The 26,107-nt window shown below is 40.2% G+C and overlaps 2 protein-coding genes across 5 annotated transcripts; both read left to right on the forward strand.

Annotated features, from left to right (window-relative positions):
• The first annotated feature begins 4,758 nt into the window (after nucleotides 1-4,758).
• oafa (OAF homolog a (Drosophila)) lies at nucleotides 4,759-20,189 on the forward strand. Its single transcript, XM_034862228.1, has 4 exons — nucleotides 4,759-5,532; nucleotides 16,679-16,813; nucleotides 16,957-17,137; nucleotides 18,276-20,189. Exons 1-4 carry the CDS (start codon nucleotides 5,302-5,304, stop codon nucleotides 18,548-18,550), a joined length of 822 nt encoding a protein of 273 aa, XP_034718119.1. The 5' UTR covers nucleotides 4,759-5,301; the 3' UTR covers nucleotides 18,551-20,189.
• A 572-nt stretch (nucleotides 20,190-20,761) lies between these two features.
• On the forward strand, nucleotides 20,762-26,062 carry tlcd5a (TLC domain containing 5a). Of its 4 annotated transcripts, none has more exons than XM_034862262.1 (3): nucleotides 20,762-21,115; nucleotides 22,638-22,841; nucleotides 23,809-26,062. In XM_034862262.1, exons 2-3 carry the CDS (start codon nucleotides 22,646-22,648, stop codon nucleotides 24,339-24,341), a joined length of 729 nt encoding a protein of 242 aa, XP_034718153.1. In that variant the 5' UTR covers nucleotides 20,762-21,115; nucleotides 22,638-22,645; the 3' UTR covers nucleotides 24,342-26,062. The 4 variants fall into 4 exon arrangements, with proteins under 4 accessions (XP_034718153.1, XP_034718142.1, XP_034718164.1 ...); XM_034862251.1 differs by lacking the exon at nucleotides 20,762-21,115 and adding an exon at nucleotides 22,217-22,461; XM_034862273.1 differs by lacking the exon at nucleotides 20,762-21,115 and adding an exon at nucleotides 22,217-22,440.
• Nucleotides 26,063-26,107: the final 45 nt, after the last annotated feature.

Raw genomic sequence — 26,107 nt, forward strand, 5'->3', positions numbered from 1 at the left:
AAACATTACACAGTGATGAGCGGAAATCTAAGGACAAATCTACAAAGCCTATTGTATAGTGTTTTAAGTGGAACAAGGTCTGAGTTATAATATGTTTTTAAATATACAACATCACAACAGTCAAGAATTGAAAGTGTAAGTTAAAAGTTTAATACAAACACTTTGTGTGAAGCAATTCCGAGCTCAATATAAAATATTGATTCCAAAGTTAACTTTACGTAAAACTTGCTCAATGTGTAATTTGAATGAGAGTTTAGTATCAAGCCATACATCAAGATATTTATGCAGAGAATTTGAATTTGAGTTATTGTCTGGTATCAAAGATAATGTAAAAAATCTGTGAATCATATTTTACAAACTGATCCCAAGTTACATGTAAACTCTTAATCTGTATATTAACCAGTAACTATAAATCTGTTTTTAGAACATGTTTACTGCTTTACCTTGCCCTCAAACAGCTCCTTCCTTTTCACAGACGTTTACCCTCTCTCTCTCTCTCAGTCTCTCTCTGAAAAAGTTCTTCTTTTGAATAATCTGGCTCATAAATGTATCCTCTTCTCTCCACAGTAAAGAGTATTTCGTCATCACTGTCATCATTTTTATTTTCTTGAATTTGTTGTCTCTTCCATGAACTGCTGAAAGTCTGACCCAAAGAGCTGATAGGTAGCATAATACAGTGTGGCTCAGTTTCATAAATGTAACACCAAAAGAAAGGACTGTCCCGCGGCCAGATAAAGCGGTGAACTGATGTTGTCCTTTTTAAGAGGGCCTTTTTTTTTGTGGCTAAATACATTTTTGCTGCTTCCCCCATCAAACTCATTACATTGCTTAGCTTCTGTGTCTGTTTCTTCAAACTGGGGTGTGCCGACTGCCATCTACTGAAATATTACACTATCTATGGATAAGTACACCATACAACCCACTCCAAAACAAGAGAACTATCCTTTTAAGTGTTCCCCTGGGTATGAAGTAGACTATACAACTTGCCTTGATTCTCATTTTTTGTTTCCCCACCATTATCCAACTTTTCTCTCCCTTACTGTCTTTTCCTCCATGTGAGCCTGTGCTCCAAAAGGGTTACTGTGGCCCCAGAGCCCCATATGTGTAAGGGGATATCTCCTCAGTCAGCCTACAGCAGGGAGCTCACTGAGCAACTGCACACTGTAACAAAGCAGTTAGAGCGAAGAAAAGAAGGGAAGCAAACACATGAAAATATCATCAGAGGGCTGGAAAGCAGCTTGAATTCAGCTGCTGCAATAGTTATGTAAATACTGTACACACTCTCAAAGAGCGGGCACATGCGCACGCACACACACACACACACACACACACGCACAAACACAAACTCTTCTGGCATCGGTCTGGAGGTGAGATCAACAAGAAGATCAACCGCAGAGTTTGGCTCTCCTTCACTTGCTGTTTCAGAGGTGAAACATTATCAGCGTGTTGGTTCTGGAGGCTTTCTAATTACCTCTGAATACTTTCTTTAGGCAAACCATTATGGATGACAATATTACACGTTTTCAAGGAGTATTAGGGGTATAACTGTTAGGCTGCATGTGATGGCGATCAACCCACAATGCAAATATTGTTTTTCTCTATCTGGAGTTTTCAAACCCTTCTATGAAAGCAAAGGGTTCTGGTTTGGAAATATGCTGTTAATTCGTGCTACTGCATGTGTTATGTAAAACATTATGTATAATGTAAAATATGACAAACCTTATGAGATGCAGAGGAGCCAGACTTTTAGTTCAGTTCACTGGCAAAAATTGCTGTTTTTATCAAAAGCTCTATCTGGGTGGCACAAATCCCCCGTCAAACGCAAGCATTTTCAGATAGGCACACACGCACACACAGACACAGACAAAGACACACACACACACACACACACACACACACACACTCGACTGGAATGCAGTATTAGCACCCTGGCTGTACTCAAAGCTGAGTACCTCACAAATAAGCCCAATTGTCCCTTATCAAAGGGTGGAAGTACACAGTAAAAGTGGAAGTGCATGTATAAGTGTGTGCGTGTGTGTGTGTGTGTGTGTGTGTGTGTGTGTGTGTCTGTGTGTGTCTGTGTGTGTCTGTGTGTGTTTGTGTGTTTGCAGAAGTTGACAATTACTTTACAACAATTCAATGTCACCCGGTAGTTTGACAAAAAATTAAATCAACATTGTTTTTCTTTGTGAATAGTCTAAATTGTCCTCTTTAGGTAACTCTAAAATGGATGTACAAATGTAACAGACATAAAAGACATCTTACTCTTTATCTACACTCTTACATCACTGCTCTTTTATAGACACAATGTGGCACTTTTACTGTTACAAAGGGGTGAAATATGAATTGGTTTTGTTATTTCACAACTTTAGGAGGATGTCTAGATTACAGGTGCTCAGATCAGGACACTTCTGCAGCTGTGTTGTTAGAATGAAAAAGCAAACACATAGGAGGGTCGACAGGAGACTGACCAGACAAGACTGCGGTGTCTGTTTCACAGGTTTTGCTTTTAGGAATGCAAACAGCTTCTCTGCATTTCAGCCGGAACATTCAAGAAATATTTTAGAACAGGGCACAACTGGGACAAAGACAGTAGCCTACTAAGGAAATTAAGTAAAAAGTGAAAGGAATATGATGACATTTAAATTCTATTCTATTGTGACTAAATGGTAGATGTCCTAATCAATAATAATCCTCAGGGTTCTGAGGATTATCTTACATTCTCCGCTCTGGCCCGCTGACGCTGACAAGGTTAACCCTCCTGTTGTCCTCGGGTCAAATTTGACCCATTTTCAAAATGTTTCCATGTCAGAAATTTGAGTTTCTTTCAACCAAATTGTCAAAAATAAATAAAGTGGATGGTCCCATGCAACATTCTTCACAAGTAAAAAAAGCTATCAGGTCCCTACTTTGACTGAATTTGGGTGTTTTTGTTTAATTTTAAAGCATTTGTAAAACAATTGATGAAAGAACGTTGAAAAAAGTGACAAAAATGTCAGAAAAAGCAGACTTCAAAACAAAGCGCAGAAAAACGATCGAAGAAAACATCGCAATAAGTGACAAAAACTGTATAATTAAAAAAAGAGGACCAAAACATTGAATTTAAAAAAAAATTGATCCAGAAAAACCTAAAGTGGCATGGTCGTCAGGAAGACAACACAAGGGTTAACCATACACTGATCATTAAGTTTGCAAATTACCGCTGGACCACGCAATTGCTAGTTAATCATGAACGCCTTCTGTACACTGTAGCTTGTGTCTGTCTTTGCTATCTCATGTGTTAGTGTATGCAAAAAGCCTGGCAGAGCTACTGCCCTTTGGACTCCTGTGTGTGAGGATACAGTACAGACGTTCAGGGTGAGGAAGGTCTAACAAGGAAGGAACATGGTTTTAAATGAAGCTCCAAAGATTGTTGTTGTTCCAAAGGGTGAAGCTACATTTCTATGTTGGCTGACAGTGATTGATGATGACGGCCATCCCATCCCCAATCCGCCCAAACGTTAGTCTGCAGCTATTTAAATGGAACTAAGACGTAGCCTGAGAGTGACAGAGGGTGTTTGCCTGACATTCACTCCTCTAGTCTATCAGAGTCCAGGGCCCCGTTTGCTTTGCTAGGCCCAGCTAACAATGTTTGCTCTGCTTTATAGCATCTCTGTTTGCTTTCCCCTTCAGTGGAGGGACCACCTCTTGCTCTCAGCAGCACTCAAGTCCTTTCACATTTGGGGTCACCAGCTTGGGGCCCACCCAGCCGACAGAGATAACACAACTGGTGGTTTAGTGCAGGATAGACAAAATGTATACCTTTTTGCAAACGCACACACAACCACACACACACACACACGCACACACAGTGGTAATCTACCATTTGATGTGGCTCTGAGATCTTCCTTCAGATAGGCAGCTTTTCTCTGTTTGGCAGCTCTTAAGTCTGTCAAGGTTTCCCTTGAGGACATCATAAAATTCAATAATATGTCAGGAGAATAAAGGAGTGACTGTACTTTTTCCTTCACCTGGAACCCGTGAATCAAACATATGTTGTCATCAAAGGTGGTAATTAACTGATAGATTTACTTCAGAAAGTAAAACACAACAGAATTCCTAAATAAAAAGGGAGTCAGAGAGAGTAAATACAAAACAAGTGAGAATCAAAAAAAGGAGCTCACAAAAGAAAGTTACAGGTTAATATAATCGGCATCTTTGTTTATCTCATGAGCCTGTAGGCAGTTAACTGCAGTACTGATTTCCATCGTAATAGTCTTAATTTTACACATCTGTGTAAATGCAAATAAGCCAGACAACATGATGATGTAATAAAGTAATGTGTTCAATTAATTCTTTTGTGAGAAAACCTAATGAAACAAAGATGAATTAATTGTTTGCATGTACGCATATTGTTATGTCATATTTATCTGGACATCAAAAGGGTTGTAAACCTAAGACTCAGACAGACATACATAAACTGAATAAAAATCTTTAACAACCTTTTTTTTTTATTTTTTTTTTTTTAAAGCTACTAGTTATTGTTTGCTTTTTGATCACCACCAGGCACAGGTTATTATTTGCCCAGTCTTTTATTTATCCCTACACGACAAGAGCCCCCTCCACAAAGCTATGATTTACAAATCCTAACATCACCATTGTTATAATTGTTGGGGGGTATTCTTAGTTCAGCCTGCTTGCTGGAGTGCAGGAGGATCACATGAGGCCTTTAGGGGGATGGGCAGAGTTTAAAGAGGGTGGTATGGCTTTAAGAGTTTACTACCATCACTGCGCTCACTCACACACACACACACACTCACACACTCACAACAGAAAGTTTGGAGGCCAGGCGAGCACCGGGACACCGACGGATAGGAAGTGACGAGACTTCATGAATTGCAGAAGGAGGGCAAAATAAGGAGACGGGAATATCAACACAAAGCAGAATGAGAAGCAACGTGCGATCCTCGGACTCCTGGCTCTAGCGCTGGGGGGGAACTGAAATGCGCATGACCTTATCCACAACGCCGGAGCGAGAGACTTTCAATGGAAGTGAGCTCGGCTCCCAGAAGTGAAAAGCAGAGATTTTAGTAAACGGGCATTGTCGTCTGATTTCCATGACCGTGCTTGTGATTCTGGAAAGTGCTGGCACACGGGTGCATATGGAAGTGCGACCTATAAACTGCAACCCCACTTTCAATATGAAGGAAAAGACTTTACGAAAAAATCCAAGAAACTAGTTAGGGGATATGAACGCATGTTTTTGTATTTCGCCTCTATATTTTTTTTTCCTCTGTAGGGTTCAGTTTTGCGTCTTTGGGGATGTTTGCGAGTTGCGTCTCTGCGGCTTCAGTCGGGATACTGATCCGTCTCTGCGCCCTGGTGCTGGTCGTCGCTGTGGGACTCGGTTCAGAGCTGCGGGTCCGGGTCCGGCTCGCTGACGGACTGGTGACCGAGGAGGTTTTGGAGGCGGACAGCGAGAGAGACTCGATATCGCTGGAGTTCAAGCAGGGAGATGGAACACTCATCACTTTTGTGGCGGACTTCAAACAGGTGAGAGGTCATCCTGTCACACTAAACGCTGTTGTACGTTCAGGGGACGTTGCCCTCGCTCACTCTGACACCCAGGTGATACAAGATGTGTAAGATGTTATTAGAAAGTCTTAATTGACTGTATAATTGTAAATTTTGGCCGGAACCAGAACTTTTTACAACTGAGCCCAACTATTGGTTCCCAAAATGAAGTATGGGCCCATCAGTGCTTATTGAGAATGGGTGTTAAATAATGTAGCATATCAAGTGTTTTAACAGAGAATTTATACTGTAGTCCGACATAATTGTAATCTTAAAAAACATTCTTGGTCATCCCAAAAATGAGCCAAAGTCCAAGAAGACACTGTCCTTTGGGACCTCCTGGAGATCTCTCAGGGACTGTTCGTGGTACCCAGCCTTCACTTTGGGGACCTCTGATTTAACTTAAATGATTTTAACAATTTCACCTAATGGAGGCTTCAAATCGGAAGGGTGTGTGTATGTTTCACATGATCAGAAACCCCTGCCCTTACATATCCAATTCGAATCCAATGTCCCTAGGTTTAAGGTCTAAAGCCCAAAAACTAAGTGTGATTAAATTACCCAGTCCTTGACGACTTTTAGCTTCTTTTTTTTCATTTTCTCTCGTGAGATAAGCCCCAAATCTATATCCCATCACGGCTGAAATCAAGTTACCACAATAACTAGTGGTCAAGCTAAATAGTTGCCTCTTGGTAAGAATTCAGGGTATCTAATCTGAGGCTTAAAGGAAAACATCCTAAAAGCCTAACCCTCCAGCAGCCAACACTGGAACTCTCACATAAAAGTACAACTTAGTTGTAGTAGTTTAACTCCTCCTTTTTCATCTCCCCCACGAGTTGCCCAGAGGTCAATGCAGCTGCTGCTCCTTAGATGTCGATGTCCTCACACCCCAATGGCCTCAAAACCCCTGCTACAGATGGGCCTGGCCCCGAGCTGATCATCAGCGGCCATATTTAGCATTCTTCTAAAAGTAGACAAGCAGATCAAGTGTCCCTCCCTAACCAGCACTACATTTATGATTTTTGGAAAGATGACATAGTTCCACTGTTGTCAATGACTACTCAGAGACACATAAATGTCAGTCCTGGTTGGACCGGCTGTGTGCAAGGGGATGGACTCACAGAGGCGCACGGAGCAAAGGCATGTGTGTGTGATGGTTGCTGTCACACAGAAGCTGACAGGCTGGCGAGATGTGAAGGGTGAGATTTACCAGGATTAAGTGGGCATGTCTGACCTTTTTGATCTGCAGCTTGGTTCGCTAACCAAAACAGCTAATTTAGAGTTGAAAGAGAAGAGGCCGTCACCCCCAATCATTGGTGACACACCAATATAAAAAGACGCACACCGACCTGTGAGCAGGGAGTCTCTGCTTGGTCGTGCAGGCGCCCCCGTGTTGCCGCGGCCCTTTAAGCGTATACACACATCCGTGCACACGCACATACATATGCGCATGTGGTTTTGTTTATTTGAATAAAGCCAACAGAACTTCTTAGATCACTTTACTTTTCCGCTGCCTGATTTATCTGTTCCAGTTGGAGGTCTGCCTCTTTGCCCCCCCCCACCCCTCTCTCTTTCTGTCTCTTTCTCCCCCTGTCCCCCGCTCTGTCTCTTGCTCACTTCTTCCTGTTTTCTCCTCAATTTCTCCTGCATGTGGTTTTCATTCAGCTCTTCTGCAGTATCTCCAAGATTTATGGAAAGTTGGAAGAGCTGTCCCATCCAGCTGCCATGAATATAAAGTCCAGATGGACGTGTGGGGGGAGAAGAGTGTCTTAACATGGATGTTAAACACTGGAGATTTATAATGCACTACACAGCCAAAGGTAGATAGGTACTGTACATGTTATTCCTGTTACTCATTGAGTGAACAAGCATTTATGATATCCAATTATATATGTTTGATTCAACCAGGGTTGAAGTTCTATGTTATTATCTTTGTTATCACTAGCATCATAAAAACAACCTCCTATAAATAATCAGACAGCAGCCGCCTTATTCATATCTGCTCTGTGAATACGTGGCAAAGATGTGATGGTAAATGCTATGGTCATTAGACACTGGGAGAGTGGTCTGCTGGATGGGAGAAGGAAGTTAAGTCAGCTTTATCCAAGCAATAAATCACGGTGAGAATCAGCTGTACTGTGATTTTAGGAGGGTTACATTTGCTCTGAAGGCATGTAGACATATGAAAAACACGATGTGCATGGTTTAGCTTGCTCATAACACCTCTGTGCCAGTAAAAAATGTGATATAGATAACCTCTTCAATTAAACGCAATCCACCTGAGAACTTATATCACTTTTGCGAAAGGAAGGTATTGTGGGATTTGATGATTCACTGTGTAGTCTGTAACTGCATGTGTAGGTTGCTTAACTTGCTATAATCTTTTGGGAGAGTTGTTTGTAATCTTTTTTTTTTTCTTTTCTTTTTTTTTTTTTACTCCTGCCTGGTATCACAGTGAAGTATTTACAGCCAAATCATCTCTGTAGTGTATTGTAAAATTTCAGCAATCTGTTTGCAGGTCAGTAACATCCTGATGGCTTGCTCGATATCACCGTACAATTCTTTCAATAGGAGACAAATCAGATGTGCTGTTGTAGCCTTGAATAGACCATTCCTCTTTAGTCATTTGCCGAGTCGGTGTAGATTTGATTTCTTTTTTTCCTTCAGCAACCACTGCAACAATTTATGGTCTAACACAGTCTAAGACCTTGAGCTGAACATAAACTACGTCTTGGAGTTTAATCTAAGGGAAATGTCTTGCATATTTGAGAGGTTGTTTTGGGTCTTTCCAGATGTAGATATTTTGTCAAAGAAGCAAATCAGTTTGTACTCTGCGTGTCTTGTTTTCATGTCTCACTAGTGGGTTTGATCAATGCAGGAATGTCAACGACTTCACAGGCTGATCTCGGCTGACTTAACAATTGAAAGTTTAATTTCTGGGATGCAATGCGTGGTGCACACCCTTGTGCATTTAGTGTAACATGCACCTTGGCCCTACCATAAAATATCTGCGAGGACATATTTCACATTCTGTGTTAATTTACTCAATAAAAAATATACCAATAATCATTTGGCCACAATAATCCAGAACATTTTAAAAAGGTTGTTTGAATTTGGAAAGCGTTCCATCCACACTAGTGTTTTTAGATCAGTCTAACAGTCCGCTGTCCTCACAGGAATGAGAAGAGGGAGTGCTTAAACATTTTCATTTTGGGCTAGATAAGCCATTAGCTTTGTAACTGAAGTTAAGACTTAAGTTGTCAAAAAGCTAAATAAGTGCAATCCATAATTCAACATCAAACCCTTTTCAAAGTAATTCACTTTGGAGAGTTTTTTGTCTGTGCTTGAAAGTATTAAATGTATCGACATTAGTGTAGACATGGCCTTAGAGTCACCTCTTGCTATGCTGCTGGGTCCTGGGGGCAACAGATGTTAGAGGCCACTTCACACTCACTATCTCACACTATCATGTTAAATGGGTCTGGATTTTGTAACAATGGCACCACAATAAGATGAGATTGAGCTTGTGTGCTGTTTTGTAGATTTTCATTTCAGCCTTATAAACAGGATTGTGTTTCAGCTGGGGGCTGATTTACCCTCAGGTCAATTCACTCTAGTGTATATTCTGATTGTCTTCAAAGCACAGAGGCTTTATGGGTACGCCCAATGCCAACAGTAAGCTTGCTGTAAGAGTGAACTGGAGATTCTTCACACACCCTCATGTGCTATGTCAAACACTGGATGAAAGTTGGGGGTGGGGAGGCAGGTTGGTTTGCCTGTCTATGTGTCCTTCCTTTGGGATATACAGTAGAGTCAGAGTGTCTATCTATCCATTTTGGCAGAAGCCCATTCTCTCACAGCCCTTCCATACTGCTTCATCCATTAGAATTGTTTAAATGGATTTAAGCTGTGGCCTTTAAAACCTATAAGGCAAACTCTCCTGTGTGGGAGGAGTGCTGACAATCCGTATCGTTTTTTTTGTTTGTGGGAAATGTTGGTGTTCGCCAAATGAAGCAACTCCCAGTGTTTTTACCCTGATGGCATGTACCTGACATCAGTTGCAAGTCAGTGCAGTCAACACATTTTATGACTTGCTTATCTCCTCTTTTGGCTGCCACACCTTGCCTCTTACTCAACCCTGGAACACCATCCCACTTTGTCACTTGCACAAACTTGTAAAATGTTTTTTTACAGTTAAGTGTCACCTGCTCCGGGAAATGTTGTTGTTTCAGACACCGCTGAGGACACATTAGAGGGGCACGAGTTTTCCTCTCTACTGTTGTGAAAGGTTGTGAAAGGTCACTGTGGGTCATGTGCGAGTCACCAATGCTCAGTGAAGTCATCCATGGGAGAAATTGTCCCACGACAGAGTGAAAATGAAACGCACTCCAAAAAAGCTTCAGTTCATTTTCCTCAACCCACATAGACTCAAACTTTTGTTTACATTGCATAGTACCTTAGAAGACCTGTACTCTTACTCATGCTCTGTTTTTGTGCTATGGCTTTTTCAGTGAGGGAGAGTGAAACTCCACAGATAAGTCACTGCATTGTAAAACAAGTTGTGTGATTCAGAGGCATTGTAAGGCTCTTTCTTGTCTAGATGTGATCTGTTTTGCAATACTTTCTTGACATGTTATTTGGAATTTGAGTATGAGTGTTTTCCTTTGCGGGAAAAAGATTACACGTTACACCTGAAATTCTTTCACAAGTGTTTTTTTTTTTTTTATAGTATGGGGTTTCTTTTTCTTTTATGTGTGCAGGCAGCTGACCCTTCAAAGATGAACCCATACACTTAATCTTTCTCTGAGTAACCCTTTGTTCCCTGCTGACTATGAATCCCAGGGAAATGGCTTCTTCTATGCCTTGTTATGGCCCTTCAATGCCCAACATGGGCCCCCTTTGGCCTCTTGTGGCCCTTCAGCCCCTGTTGATGTCTTTATTATTTATCCTCCTATTGCCAGAAGACCAGATGTTTGTCTGTAATGATAAAAAAATTAAAAACTTCCCATTCCCACAGTCATATGCAGGGACATAGCAGAGAGACCGCTATCATCCACCTTTTTTTTAAATGATTTCTCAGGGCCAGTAGACTGCATGTTTCTGTGGCAACAGTCTTTGATGGACAAGAAGACAGTAGTTGTGGGTTGCATCGTGTATATTTGTGATCATTTTGAACTACCTCAGAGGTTTTAAGATTGCAGCTGGCAACAAAAAAAAGCTAACAAAGGGTTTACTCTGCCAAGGCTTCTGTTCTGTCTTTCACACAGTGTCCTGAAATGTCCTTTTGTCAAATCCATGGCTGTGTCCTTTTGAGTAGCTCAGTCTGGTAACTTAAAAGTAATTTCACAGTTCAGTACAGTTCAGTCACTTCTGGTGCTTAAGTTATAAAGGTCCACACATCATCCTTTTCTTGTCAAATAAACTGATTTGTGTCACTTCTCCAGTCACAAAACACATTGTCAAAGTTCTGAAGACGGAAAAAGTTCGGAAATTCTTGTGAAGGAAACTGTTTTGAAGAATACTGTAGAAATAAACATGAAGCAGCTTGGTTAAAAGATAGATAAAGATGCTAGTCACATATTCCAAATAGTAAATATGGAGTCTACAGAACTGATTTCTGTTCATTTACAATGATGAGAGGTCAAACACTCTGATAATTTTTTTCATTGAAAATTTAGATGTAAGACTTGAATTTATCTTTTTTTAAATTTAGGTTGTTTAATGGAATTTGTACATGAGACTTTGACAAAGACATTGTTATTATAATCTGTCTTTAAAAATAGTAGTAACGAAATATAGTTTAAATCCTACCCTTATTTTTATATGTCTTGTGACTGATTAGCCGTTTGTGTGTCCCCTGCAAACGGATATGAAAGCTTTGGACATTTAGAGGCTGAATGGGGCTGTAGCCATCTCTATTGTTTATGCCTTACATATCTATCTACTTCATTTCCTTCCCTGTTAATTCTCACTGTTTTGTGTTCCTCTCATTTCCTGAATGCAAAGTCTCTATAAACAGTTTGGTTGTATGGATAATTGTATCCAGATTCTGTGTGAATGCATAGTTCCCTCATTGTGGTTGGCACAAACAGATTTGACGACTTTTAAGGATCCAAGGCTGTTGGAGTAGCTGAATTTCTGAGTTAACTTATTAACACTCCAAGTAAGTTACCTTCCATTGCTGTCAGGAAAATAGTTGAGGGGAACACCTTTCTGTCTGCTGCCTCCAGTGTTTTTCTTGTCCATTCACTACCACTGTTTACTAATTGGTTCACTCTTTGGACAGCCAGGTGTGACCATCCCCAAATGTGTCTCCACATTCCTGCCTTTGGAGCCTATGTAATTAGCTTCAACTCAAGCATTTCGTAGCACAGCAGCTTTTCTCCCACTTCTTTTGTCTGTGAGAGTCTGTCTCCCAACCTGATCTTTAATCCCTGACCACACCTGTGCTTTTTGACTGGGCTCTCCTCGTGCACCAAGGCAAATAGCCCCCCCATCACCAAACATAGGAAATCTGTATGTTTTTAAAGGGGAGTCGGAGCCATTTAGACAGGTTAGGGGTCCTTAAAGTAAACACATTTCATCACTTAGGTTTGTCTCTACAAAAATAGGCCAAAGGGATAAACTGGCCTGCTGACTGCCTGATTGATGCTGAAACAGTGAGCTTTTATTTTAGCATTGTAGATTTGTGTTATTATGCAAGCTCATTAGCTGTTGACCAGGAAAAGGCTATAGAAAAGAAATCCTAGTTGTTGGCTAGCTTTTCTTTACATTTCAAAAACTTTTTGGATACTTTTTTTGGCTTGCCTGAAAAAATACCATCTCAAATAACCCACAGTGATCCCAAATGACTCATCAGAGCGTGTCTGACCAACAGTCCTATCCAGCCAGCCATCAGCCTTATCAACAGACAGGGTCTTAGAGGGGATTGGAAAACAGGAAGGACCTCCTGCACAGGGGATAGCTACTGGCACACTGTTTGTGTCTGTGTGTGCATGCGTTTGTTTGTGTTTAAAAGTCCATCCATGCATGCAAGTGTAAGTTGGCACAGTTGATGTTGCCCCAAAGTGAGATGTACATGCTTTGCAATAGTCCTTTTACTGGGAGATTTAAACTGCTCCTAGCTACAGTACCTTCAAATAAAATAACCTTATTCTCTCAGTAAAGGGCCTCACAAAGCTCTCATTTTCACAGCCAATAAACCAGGTATGTCCTCTGTGAGGAGAACACATTAGGCTACCCGGGTTACAACTACAGTGATAGAGAATGTTCACTGTAAATGGCACCCTTTGAGTCTCTGAATGGGCTTTTGTGCACCTCTTAAATAACCTGGCCCACCAAAGGTAACCACCAATGAAACAGCCCTCCACCTCTTTAAGTTTAACAGGTCTTAGTATAACCACTAGTCAGGTTGCATGAATACTGCCTTGTGTTTGGCTTTTGGCCAGTGGTAGTTTGTCTGCAAATGGACTAAGTCCTGGGTGTCGAGGAGCAATGCTTAGGAATCTGTACTTGTGTGGATTATTTATAGCCATGCTGACATTTACACCGCTCTGGTAGGGAAAAACTCAAGGCTCTGCTGTCCTTTTTGATTATGGTATTGCCCGCCTTTTTCTAGACGGGGAAATGTCACTCTTTTAATTCTTAATGTCCGTACCTGGTGATTTGCTCTAAATGTTGGTCTGCAAACCTTTTAATTCTATGTAGGTCTGTGGAAATGCACTTTTTAGCGGGTGACTCATTTTCCTGATATAGGCTTTCCTTCTCTAAGGAGTAGTTATGAATTCAAGTGGCCTTACTCCTTTTCCAGCTGGAGCAGGCCCACGCAACTATGATGTCAAAAAGTTAAATGTGTGCATCCGCAAAACAAGCTGCAATGTTACCCTATGGGACGTTTACCAACTGTCATTGTACGTTCACTAAAAGTGTTTTTTTTGCCACTGAAAGGCTCCGTCTGTTATTTTAAGTGTCCGACAACTTTACGGACCCTACAGAGAAATTTGACATTTTTCTTTATCTTTCGCTTGATCCAGTCTGTTGTTGTTGTTGTTGTTGTTGTTGTGTCTAACCAACTTACTCACAGAGATGTCTCATTCTGTAATCTCTTGAGAGATGGCTTGTTGCCATAAAACCAGGGAGAGGAGTGTTTCTTCTGTTAGAGTAAAGAAAACTAGCTTAGTGTTATCTTAAATATTTTTAATGTCATGGCTGAATATTGGGAAGAGTTTTCGACAATGTAAATGAATCAAGTCACCAGTGCAAGATTTCAAGACGAGCCTTCTCTGTGAGACAAACTTGGTTAAAGACCCGGCCATGCAAATGTAAATAAAAACTTGATATTTTTCTGTAGGGTCCTTTACATAATGTAGACGGGCAATCATAACAATTTGAGCTTGTCAGTGGTAAAAACAAGCACTTTGACGGGTAAATTGACGGTGCGTAAAAGGATTATGTTTTGTGTTCTCACTCAATACTAGAACAATTTCAAAAATTGTTGTCCCTATATTGAAAAATACTAAAGCTCCGCTTGAACGCTGTCCACTGTACCACAAAATAACAACATGTTACCCCCTACTGATATCACAGGAGCTTGACACCTGCCTCTTTCATATTTGTCTGATCTTCTGTCAAAGACATACTGTACTATGGTATGCTATAGAATAATTCCACAACTTAAAAAAAGAGGTACCTGTTGTTCAATACTCACTCTTCCTGGTGTTGGGATACAACATGTGTAAAACCTCCTTTAATTACCACTTCACATTTCACTCTTTGCTGAGACTTCTTTTGTCAAAGCCAGTGTGTGCATGTGCCAGTGCTAGTTTCAGACAGGCAGAAGTGAGGCTAGTCTTGTCCAAACAAACTGTCTGGATGGAAATGTGGAGTTGATGTCATCACTCCTTTTGGCTTTAGAAGCATTACTAGCCATGCTGCTGATTATTTGAGCAGCATCTAGACCACTAAGATTTCAAGACTATTTTCTTGCCATTTAATGGCCACAATTACACCTAATTTCTCTCTCAGTTGGCTGGAGACAGAAATATTTTACCGTGTCTTTAATTCAGTGCTATCTATATGATTAAATGAATAGTATGAGAGTGATAAATTGTAAAATCAAAACCACAAATTGTTGTTTTTATAATCTGGAATTTTGTAAAAATTAAACAAATGAGATATAACATCACAATTAGAGCCCTTTAGAAGTGATGGTAGGTGGATTTAGTTAACTTCAGACAGAGCAAGGCTTGCAGTTTCCCCGTTTCCAGGGCTAAGCTAAGCTAATTGACTGCTGGCTGTATCTTCCCATTTAGCATACAGACAGAGTGGTATTATTTTTCTCATCTAGCTCTCGGCAAGAATGGAAATAAATGCATATCCCAAAAATCATTTTAAAGATATTCTATTTCAGATGATGTCAACTTGACACAAAGTTACATCAGAAAACGCTGTTGCCACAGTGAGCACGGTTGCTCTCCCCTTATCCTTTTTGGCCTAAATCCAAATGCCGGACGTTAGATGTAGACTATCTTTAATCTGGACAAAATAAAAACACAAGAGGAGGAGATCTCACGACTACACTGTGCCATTAAGTAAGATCCAAAGACGCAGAGTTAGTGGAGCTAACCTGCTTTTCTGTAATTACCCAGAGAGCCCTAGGGCAAATCTATGTGGCTGACACGAATGCCTTTCCCCCATCTTTCTCTACTTTTCTCTGCCCACACACACACACACACGCACAAACGTACAGTACACACACACAGTGCCCCAGCACAGCGCCATGTGTCTGCAATATGGGAGGTCTTGAAGTCGTGGCCTCTGCGTCTTCCTACACTTGAGGGGAAATGGCACTCTAGGCCATCTCTCTGTCGGCATTGTACTCCCTCTTCCTTACATCTCACTCCGTTCACTGTGATGTATTTATGCCTCCTGTAGTTTTGACAGTCTCACTAATCATTCAGACTTTGTACTTCAAAAAAAATATAATAATAATAACTAGTGTTTGCTAGTATTCTAGAGTCTGTTTTAATACGCTGAGCAGAGATTTGTGAGATCTGAGGTTAATATCCCATAAAGCCTGTGAATCAATATTGGCCCAGTTTTGCTTTCCAATGGTCGCATGATTGTCTTGTGTAATACCCGTGCTTGTATTGTACCCCTGCCAGAAACTCTTTTCACAGACAAAAGTGGTTGTTAGAACAAGGAACCAGTGCTCATACAAAGTAGTCTATCAAGAACTACAGAGCGTAAACACTTCTAAGGCAGGTTGTATTGCTTTCTTGCCAGTGCGTACACTTCTGCATACAGGAAGTGGGACAAAAGAGCTTAAGGAGAACTCAATGGGGTTATCTCCGGGCTGTTTATCTATCCCAGAGTCCTTCTTGCTCAGGGAGTGAAAGCCTTCAAACTGCTACTCCTCTGCAGCCTGTTTGCTTCAGACGGGTGTGTGAAAAGCGGAGGAGGGGTGTTTGGGGCTGTGTCTATCTTGAAGCTGAGGAATGGGGGAAGGATGTCGGAGAGAGGTTTGCTGCTCTGTTCTCCCCCCCCCCTGTTGAAGCTTCCCATCATGCTTTGCATTCCCCCTTACAGGCCTTAATGGCCTTGGGTTTGGCGCCAGATCGCTCACACACTTGCCAACAGTAACAAGTTTGTGAATTCTCCACTATCACTATTTTCCTACTTTTAAAGTTCCACCTAAAACAGGGTGATAAAACTTTTACGGCATGTGAGCAACTCAAATAAGTTTGTTAAGAAACAGGCCCGGAGTCTTAATGTGACAGTACAAAAAAACAGAGCATGACTGGCGCAACGTTGCACAGGCCTACAGACAATAAAAGAATCTGCCTTAGATGAGGCTCTATGGGCGTTTTGAACATAAACCCCTCTTTACTTTTAGCAGACAGTTGTTTGAACATCCCTGAACTCCACATATTAAATTACTTTTGAGTGTCTGGAAATGTGCAACACTAAGTAGCGCAATGGAAAGAATATTGGTTGTAATCCGTATGAGCAAACACATATAAAGAGTCAGTTATTATTACCTCGCTTCATGCACCATTTCAATGTCTTCTGGAAATTGTCTGTTTATCTGTTCAGCCAGTCATCTCTCATCCCTTATGTCTTGCAGGATGTGAAGATATTCCGAGCGCTGATCCTGGGCGAGCTGGAAAGAGGACAGAACCAGTACCAGGCTCTGTGCTTCATCTCTCGTCTCAGCCGCAATGAGATCATCCCAAGCGAGTCCATGGCCCGTCTCAGACAGGTATGACGTCAAGACGTAAAGCAGAATGTATTATGTTGTATTATTAACATTTTCACGAAGTCTTGGAAAAAAAACATTATTTACAGTATATTATTCGGAGCATCTGAGGGTGTGAACACTGATCTTTTGTATTGTCTGCCCAGAAAAATCCTCAGGCTATTCGCTTGGCAGAGGAGCGGAGAGGACTTGAACAGCTGACGATGAGCGCTGCGGTCAATCTTAGTCAGGCCTCTCAACTCAGCTCCCATGTCCACAACATGTGCAGCGAGGCCCATGAGGCCATTTACACCAGGGAGTCCGATGTCAAACACTGGCTGGACAAAGGTCGGAGGTCATCTTATGTTTGTTCATCAGTTGGCAAAAGTTCTTTCTGTTGTCCTGTTTCTTTCTCACTGTACTGACACAGACATTCTTATCTTTCCTGTTTGTTAATCACCCATAGACCTCTTTCCACTTCATTTGAGGGATTTTTTCCCAAGCATTATCTGGCTTTTTGTTGATAAGGCTCTATTACTGTTCATGCTATCTTTATTTACCTTCTTCTTTGTCTCTTTACAGTCATGATAACTCGTGTGTGTGTGTGTGTGTGTGTGTGTGTGTGTGTGTGTGTGTGTGTGTGTGTGTGTGTGTTACTTAACAAACAGCATCTTGCTTTACCTTTCATCATTTCTCTAACTTGCAATGTTTGTTTTGACAGTGGTACTCTTTATAACTGTTAATAGTAAAACTATTAATACTGCACAGTACAAGTCCAACTCATATGTTCACTTCAGGTGAAAAGAGAGAAATTATAACAGCACAATGTACTTGCATTTACTTAAGATGAAACTTTCAAATCTGATTTAATGCTGGATAGTTTAATGGGTAATTATGCATCATATTTTAATTGTGATATTTTGTGAGTAACATCTGAACCTTCAAACGTAACCATTAACATTTCTCCGTCAGTAGTCCAATGTTTAGCAAAAGTACACAGTACGTCGGTAGTATACAGTTGGGTGGCTTTGGTGGCCTTCTGTAAGTAATTTTTGTTTACAATGGTTCTGGAGAAAGCTAGAAGCAGCAATACCACAGGCCAAGCAACCGGCCTGTTCCAAACAGGCACATTTTGAACGTGCACTGTACTAGTAATAAAGTCCAAATTATCCAAGCTGAGGCGAATCCATATGACAGCACTATTATCCACTGACAGCACTGTTACAGAGGAAACAATGTTGATGGTCATGGTTCACCAAGCACTCCGCACCATTATCAGCAGAGGGAATCACAGTAGCATCTCCTTTTGCATAACAAAGCGCGCCTTTTACGGCACTATCTCCCTCCTTTTAGCCACTTTGTTAACCCTATTCGGTTCAATGTTGTATTTAATTGAGTGAAATCAGAAAGAGAATGATGCACTCAACACTATGATAGCTGCTTTTGTTTTTAATACTTTAATGCCCCTCTGCTGTCTGTGTTATAGGAATGGACGGCTCCATATTCACTGTCCTGCCCCAAACAACAGAGGTGCCCGGCTTTCAGGCCTGTCACTCTACTAAAGACTTGTGGCAGCCCTGTCTCTGCACATACAGCCTGCGGCTGGAATGGTATCCATGTCTGCTGAAGTACTGCCGCAGCCGGGACACCACGGGCAAAGGCTCCACCTACAAATGTGGCATAAAAAGCTGCAGCAAGGGTTACCATTTCACTTATTATGTTCCCCAAAAACAGCTGTGTCTATGGGATGAGGAGACCTAGCATTTTGTTTGGGATGGTTAAGAAAAGAGAAACCTTTTCCACCAGCCGAGCCAATGCTTCACCACTATTCAAAGTAAACGCAGTAACACTGGACCTCAGTTTATGTGATGTGAAACTGTCTCAGGTGGAGAGTAGTGAGATCTAGATGGCCAAGCTGAAACAGAAATTATTTCAGGTTCCAAATGAGACCAAAACCGTTGAAGAAGGAAAGATGCAGCACGTCATTCTAAGAGGACCCACTACCTTTTTTAAAAGCATTTTCTGGGACAGTGACATATCGTTGTCAGCTATAATGTGACTTTGCCAAGAAGCTGAATTTTGTGCCTTTTTTTTGGGAGAGATTGGAGCAGATGAGAGTGCCAACATCAATAACCTCCCAAACGAGCTGCAGTATGCACAAAGCTGGACAGTTCATTTCTGGTCAGTTTCACACCAGCAAAGGAGCAACAGAGTCCCACTCTGATCAAAGGAGTCATACTGGAAAACATAATCTTCCATCCTGGTGAAGGGAAATTTGGATTATGGAAATATCTTTCTTATAAAGCTCTGTGAACAACTGTTTATAGCCAACAAAACGCCTGTTTGTAACTGCCTGTTTATAATGTAAGCTGGCTGACATAGGAAATGCTTCTTCAATGCTAGCTTTATTTATTTTGGTTGCAAATTGAAATTATTGAGAACTTTTGTTGTATCGTTTTGCATTAATCAAGCTCTAAAGTCTAAACCACAGGTCCTCAGTAACAGTAAGTTTTCACACACATTTCAGAACATTCTAACCTCTTGGATTTTGGATGTTGTTTCTAGACTCATCCATACTTCTTGCGTCTTAGTTGCCACATTCTCATGGTTGTATAAAAAGTGTGGATGAACTTACTGAATTATTATCTTCTTTAATAGGAGAGTTGACACCTCATGCCCACCACTCACATTCTCAGTCTGTTTTAAAAGTGTGAAATAAACCAAAGTCAAAGAAAATACTTTCTAAGTAAGGGTGTAACGTTTCAGTTTCTGTAAACAGACTTTTCACCGTGGTGTTTTCCCATGTTAGGAGTCACTTCAGAATGGCTTTTAAAAAAAGTCTATACTGCCACCTTCTGGTTAAACAGTGTTTCAGTTTCTTATGTTTTCTGTTGTAGCCATAGACCATATTTATATGAATTGATATACAGTCTATGGTTGTATCCCAATGCCAAAATTCTGGTTTTTGGTTTTTCAGTTTTGACAGTTTATGTCAACATGCGTAATTCAAGGAGCACTTCTTAACTCATGGGACCAAATTTTATTTCTATAGGTTGAAGTATGATTTTGGTTTGTCTTACCTCCATCTTCATTTCAGTCTTAACTCGAATATCAAAAGATCATTTTGTGTTTTGTGTATTAGTATGTCCAGCTAACTAAAGAACCAAATGAGTGAAATATTTCTATTTTTGGCTTTTACCGGTGATCCAAGTGCCTTAACATTTCCGCTGATATCTTTGCGATATAATTGTAGATTAATGTGTAAACATATTTTTTCTATGAAAGAGTTAATATTTTGTAAAAAGTTGCCATAAGAAGAAAATGAAGCGAATAGGTAATGTACCATTTAAGAGTTGAGTTTTAAAAGAATTGTTTCAATAAAGTCTTTCTTTGCACTGCATACAGTTGTGAGACATTCATTGTGTAGTATTTAGGAGGCTATTTTTTTTTTTTACACAATATGTATTTGACCGTATACAGCAGAGAGTTGACAGCAAATAAGGGACGAGAAAGAGAACAGTTAGCCAAGGTCCCATGCTGGACTTATTCTAGGAATATTATGACTACATAATCAACATCTGAATCTCCTTGGTTGCCAGGATGCCCCAATATTATATTCTAATTACAACTTGATGCTTAATCATGTTCATGTGGGACAATAATTGTTTCCTGACTTACTCTGGGAGGTCAAGCACAGGTATGCAGCAAGGAGTGTGAATGCATTGTGTGTGTGGATACTTCAATAAGGCTTGGTATCAAGGTTTCATCCCTAGTCATTCAGGTAAGATGTTCTCTGCAACCATAACCCCACTGTCCAGCCCCCTATCACACATCACACTATTAGTGATATTAATAATGAATGTAGTTCTTCCATCTTGTCCTTTTGCGTGCTGGAGGAGAACTTGTGTTTAATGTATGCTGTTGACCACAAGGTGTCGCCGTTGTGTAAAAGATTAGGTTTAGAGAAGAATCGCTTTGGCAAGATATTAAAAAGGATGGAAATGTGCTTTTTCGGTTAAATATTTAATAAGCTTGCCTACATTACTGTGAAGTATGGGGTAATACAATTATGGCATAATTATCGTTAACACTACTAGTTGCTAATTCCGCATATAGCGTTACAACGGCTAATAAAGTGGAATGGGAATGAAGGGATGCTGAAGGAGGCTGTTGTTGCCACCACCACCGGCGGAGCTCACGTAAGACAACCGATAGTAGGCTAGTATCTGCTAACAAACCTTAAGAAGTCTCCTTTAGAAGCATAGCTTCACGGGACACAAAACACGCAGGATGTAAACGAAGAGACAGCCACATGTGCACCTCCAGGTAATGACATTTCACTTCGTTTGGGAACAATTTACAATCTCACTGTCACTGCTTGGAAAACGCTTTGTTAGCTTAACGTTAGCTTGTTATTGGTTAGTTTGCTAGCATAACTGAGCCATAACAGGGTAGTCAACGCTAGCTAGCTGGTGTGAGAGCATCCTCTTACAGTAGGGATACGCTCTGGACCTCCTTTAGTTTACCAGCATCTCTGTTCCTTATTCAGGCTTCCATGGCAACATTAAAATGTTATGTTTATGAATGTAGATACACGTTATGGATGTAAGCATCCTAAAAACTTCTTCCAATCAAAAAGCTTATGACAGTCCTAGTAACGTTAACTCACATGTGTAATAGCATAACCTAATTTAACTAAGGTTTAAAAATCAGTGTCCTGACCAAGATAGCAGTAGGTTACCACATAGAATACAGAGGTTATACCAAACATAACACAATGAAATATTTAAGATCTGCTATCTATATTTTGTATCTATACTGCCTAATAGTAAACAAAACTGTTTTGGAAATATTAGATCGTGAGTTGTCTAGTCTGGTGTTCACACCTTGTTATATGCTATTTATAATTTGCATAGTTCGTTTTATTCCATTTGATATTTTTTGTCATTGCTTCTCCCGATCCCATGTTGGATTTTGATCTGCGTCCTTTGTTTTGGTTTGTAGTGTTTGGACAAGTGCATTACCTTTATTTATGAAAACCTAAACAAACGTAACCTTCTTAATATGGTCTCTCATTCATGAAGCTTCAAACAGTCCTAGTATCTCACCTGCCCATTGCAGCTTACGTGACGGGTGAAATGATAAATTGATAAATTGATAATTGATTAATAATTTGAGTCATTTTCAAGCTAAACATTCCAAAGATTCACAGCTTCCTCCCTCTCCAATGTGAAAGTTTGATGCTTTACAACTATACATAATATTACAGCTTCACCCTTTATCCTGACATTTATCCATAAAAGCAAGACAACAACAGTACATTTTATTATTATTACTCATGTCATTTAACAACAGCTGAAATAACCTTTCTCTCATGAGAACTGTCTGAGGCCCAGTACCCAGTAACCTCTCATCTAGTTTTGAAACTTGCTTGAAGTCTTTGAGATTCAGTACATCTTGTTCCAGTCCAGTTAGAGTGGGCCTGCCCATCTGCATGGTCTCACCTCCTTGTACAAACGTCACAGCAGAAGAAGAGACGTCCCCCTCACCCCACCAGACCCTCAGCCGGCCAACTATAGTGCTATTATAGTTCAAGCAAAGGCTAATTGTTGGCCACTTACAAAGGATTGCACAGTCCAAGTCTCTGGACGGTAATGCTGTCTCTTTCTACTGTAAGCGATATTACAGCACAAGATGTGCCTCCATAGATTTTTCTCTTTTTGTGTAATGTGATTCAAAGTTGGATTGATGACTGCTAACAGGCATGTTTTCAGAGAAACTGTAAGTTAATCTAGGTTAGTTTAACTTAGTTTAGGTTAAGTTGGTTTCTTGTTTGCTTTGTCTACAGAAGAGAAGATGGCACTGGTTGTGGTTGGTGCTCTCCTATGCCTGTCCTGTTGGGTCTCTCTCTACTTTATCTTGTGTAACGTTAACGCGTCAAGGAGCTACGAGTGGAACTGTCGCCTTGTCACCCTGGTACACGGCATCCTGGCAGTCTGCATCACTTCATACATAGGCTATGTGGATGGACCCTGGCCTTTCACGTATCCAGGTAGGACGCTAACCACCTGTGGGTTCAAACTGTCAAAGTCTTTGCTTGAAAAATGACAATTTGATTTTTACCTTGGTTGCAGATATATTTTTGTCTTGATTGACTAGTTGTTTTAGCTCTACATTGATTGGTATGTTGTTAAAAATGTGTGTTACTTGAATAGGCTTGTAATGTCAACAGTTTACTTTTATTATTTACAGACAGGCATCCATAGGCAGCTCTGTGTTGCTAGAGACGCTGCAGCTCACGTGCAGACCATGCACTGCCCCTCCATTAATAGCACCATGGCAGTCTTAAAATACAAATCAAGCATTTCATTTCAATGGCTACTTTTGAGGTTCATTGTTTTCTTGAATTATTTAAATTAAACAAAGGACATTTTGTGATGACCTGATTAAATCTGTCTTATAATATGTTATCAAGCAATGCATCATCAAAGCTGAGTTGTAGATGTTGATGAAAGCCTTTTACCCTCGCACAGTTACCATATGCAGTGCACCCATCCATATTATGCACATTGCACACATAATTTGGGTGATATGAATGTAAGATGATTGCAGAAGTGACACTAATTTTAAATAACTGGCAGGGCAGATTCCCAAAATAAATCCAGTGTTGCAGGGTTTACATATTATGAGGAATATTGTGGGAGCAAAAGCAGTATCGGCTCCAAATATTGGCTCAAGAAAATCGGCGGCCTGTATCGGCATTGGGACTAAAACTTCCATATCAGTTCATCCGTGAATAAACCATTCACCAATGACCAAATAATTTTACCTTTGCTGTCTTTATTCTGTATAGTTACTAATCAGAATTTGTTTCCACAAGGTGATATTAATAATTATCTGCTCCCCTCACAGTAATAACTTATCTTATGTTATCTCTGAGATTGCATGATTGTTGTATTGCATTTAAAAGATATTCTCACTGAGAACTGTCTGTTTCTGTTCTTGTGGATGCCGTACAGGTACTAAAAACACTCCTCTGCAGATAAGTGCCATGGTTGTGAGCCTAGGCTACTTTATTTTTGACATGGCCTGGTGTGTGTACTACCGCACAGAGGGACCCGTTATGCTGGCCCACCACACCATGAGCATCCTGGGAATCCTGTTGACCCTTTGGTTGGGGGAGTCTGGCATTGAGTCCTGCGCGGTACTCTTTGGCAGTGAAATCACCAACCCCCTCCTTCAGGCACGCTGGTTCCTCAAACAGACAGGACATTACGGGACACTGCTGGGGGACATCGTGGATGTCCTGTTTGTGCTGCTGTTTGTGGTGATGCGAATCTTTGTGGGAGGCACAATGCTGTACTGTGAGCTGATCTCCCCGAGACCCAGATTCTTTATCAAGTGTGGAGGAGTGGCTATGTACGCTCTATCCTGGGTGTTTATGGTGGACATTGTTCAATTTGCCATTCGGAAGAGCAAGAGCTGGAACAAACAGAAGCAAGTCCAACAAGAGACATTGGCAGCTAATGGTCATGAAGGGAAGAAGGACTGATCGGCTTGGGCTTCTTTAAAGGAAATCTGTGTCTTTGTTTTTCACTTTGGACACAGAAGGAAAAGTACAAAGAAAATCAACTTTTTCTATGTTAAACTGCTCCAAAGGAGATCTCAATGTTAGGAAAGAGACAGTTTACATGTAATGCCTTTTTAATCATTTCAAAAAGTTAGGAGTGGTTTCCTTGTAATCCTGTGTTTTTTTTGGTGCATGGGAATGAAATGCTCAGGATGATGAAATCCTACCAGAAAGTCAAGATGGAAATGTGTGTGTGATGTGATGATTATTTTGTTTAATCTAATTTATAGCAATATATATTGCAATTCATATAAGCTTTTGAAATCCTGTAAAAATGTTATAAATTTGATTTGCTTTGTGTAAAGGGATACATGAAGAGAAAACCTCTCAATTATGTAGTTCTACAATGGCAATGCTATTATTTTGCAGTCCGTCTAGATATATGTCAACTCTAAATAACTTAAAGTGTTGGGTTAAATTGTGTCAGATTTGGAATTTGTGCCTTATAGTATATTAAATTATTTGAAGTTTCTGATTTCAAAGGATCCATACTCTGTACTGATATCTTAATTTAATTTAATAGGCATGGTTCAGTCTTACAGAGATCTTGTCAGACAAGACAATTAAATACAATGTATTGTGAGCTATGTACAGTGTGCTAATCTTTTGTCTGACTTCTTCAGTTATTATGTTTTTGATCCAGCACCTTTAAATGTTTTTCGGGATGTACAAGCTCTACACTCCGTATGTTCTAATAGATGGCTAGATAGATAGATATATCTAGTAATCTTTAAGACAAAAATACACTACTTTCAGGAAAGGACAAAGACTTCTAGATTCATGCATGCATCTTTTGTTTCTAGCCCCTGACATGTTATAAATTCACATTTAATTTTCACCAAGCAGTGACACACACAAGCACACAACTAGGGTTGGGAAATACAGTAGGTTTTATTTATCGAGTAAAATCTTGAGATGAAATACTGATATTGGGTTCTTGTTTGGCAAAATTATGTTTCATTCATTCCAAACATACTTACATACTACAACTAAAATATTTAATGCATATACAGTATGTGTCAATAGTTTTGTCAGAGTTTTTGTATTTAATGTGTAATTTTGCCAACATTTGCCATAATGTGATATTCATTTTCAGAAAAATATTCATCTCAATATTGTTTCCCACCTTATTGCCTGGACAGGACACACACACACACGCGTGCATAATGGTTTGAAGGCAGGTGGATTGAAAAAATTACAATTGAGCCCGCTCTGCGACTGGTTTTGTTCCATGCCAAAAAAGTTACCAAACTACCAGGTTTTTATTGTGTTCAGTCTTTAAATCGATATTCCTAATATTATGACAATTTTTTCTTTTTTTCTTTAGTGCACATGGATGTATGCAGTAATGTGCTAAAACTTCTGCCATCCCTTTGTTTTCCTGTTTAAATTTGATTGAGATTTGATGTGCTGCTGTCTACTTGGCTGCCACTGTTAAGAACTATTTGAGCATCACCACCATTATATCCAAGAAAGTAAAAATCTAACTGGTGTCTACTTTTCCTAATTTTGTCTTTGGTTTTTGTCTTGTGCTATACTGTAAACATAAGTATAGGAGTAATGCAGAACTATTTTTGGTTTGGGGTTTCATGATTTGTCTTTGTAATCCCTGTGTGAAGTTAAATAAAGATGTTATGGATTGTTTGCATGCTTTCCAATCCATTTTAAATTACAAAATGTAAACTAAA

This window comes from Etheostoma cragini, chromosome 3, assembly GCF_013103735.1.
Source record: "Etheostoma cragini isolate CJK2018 chromosome 3, CSU_Ecrag_1.0, whole genome shotgun sequence".
Lineage (NCBI taxonomy): Eukaryota > Metazoa > Chordata > Actinopteri > Perciformes > Percidae > Etheostoma > Etheostoma cragini.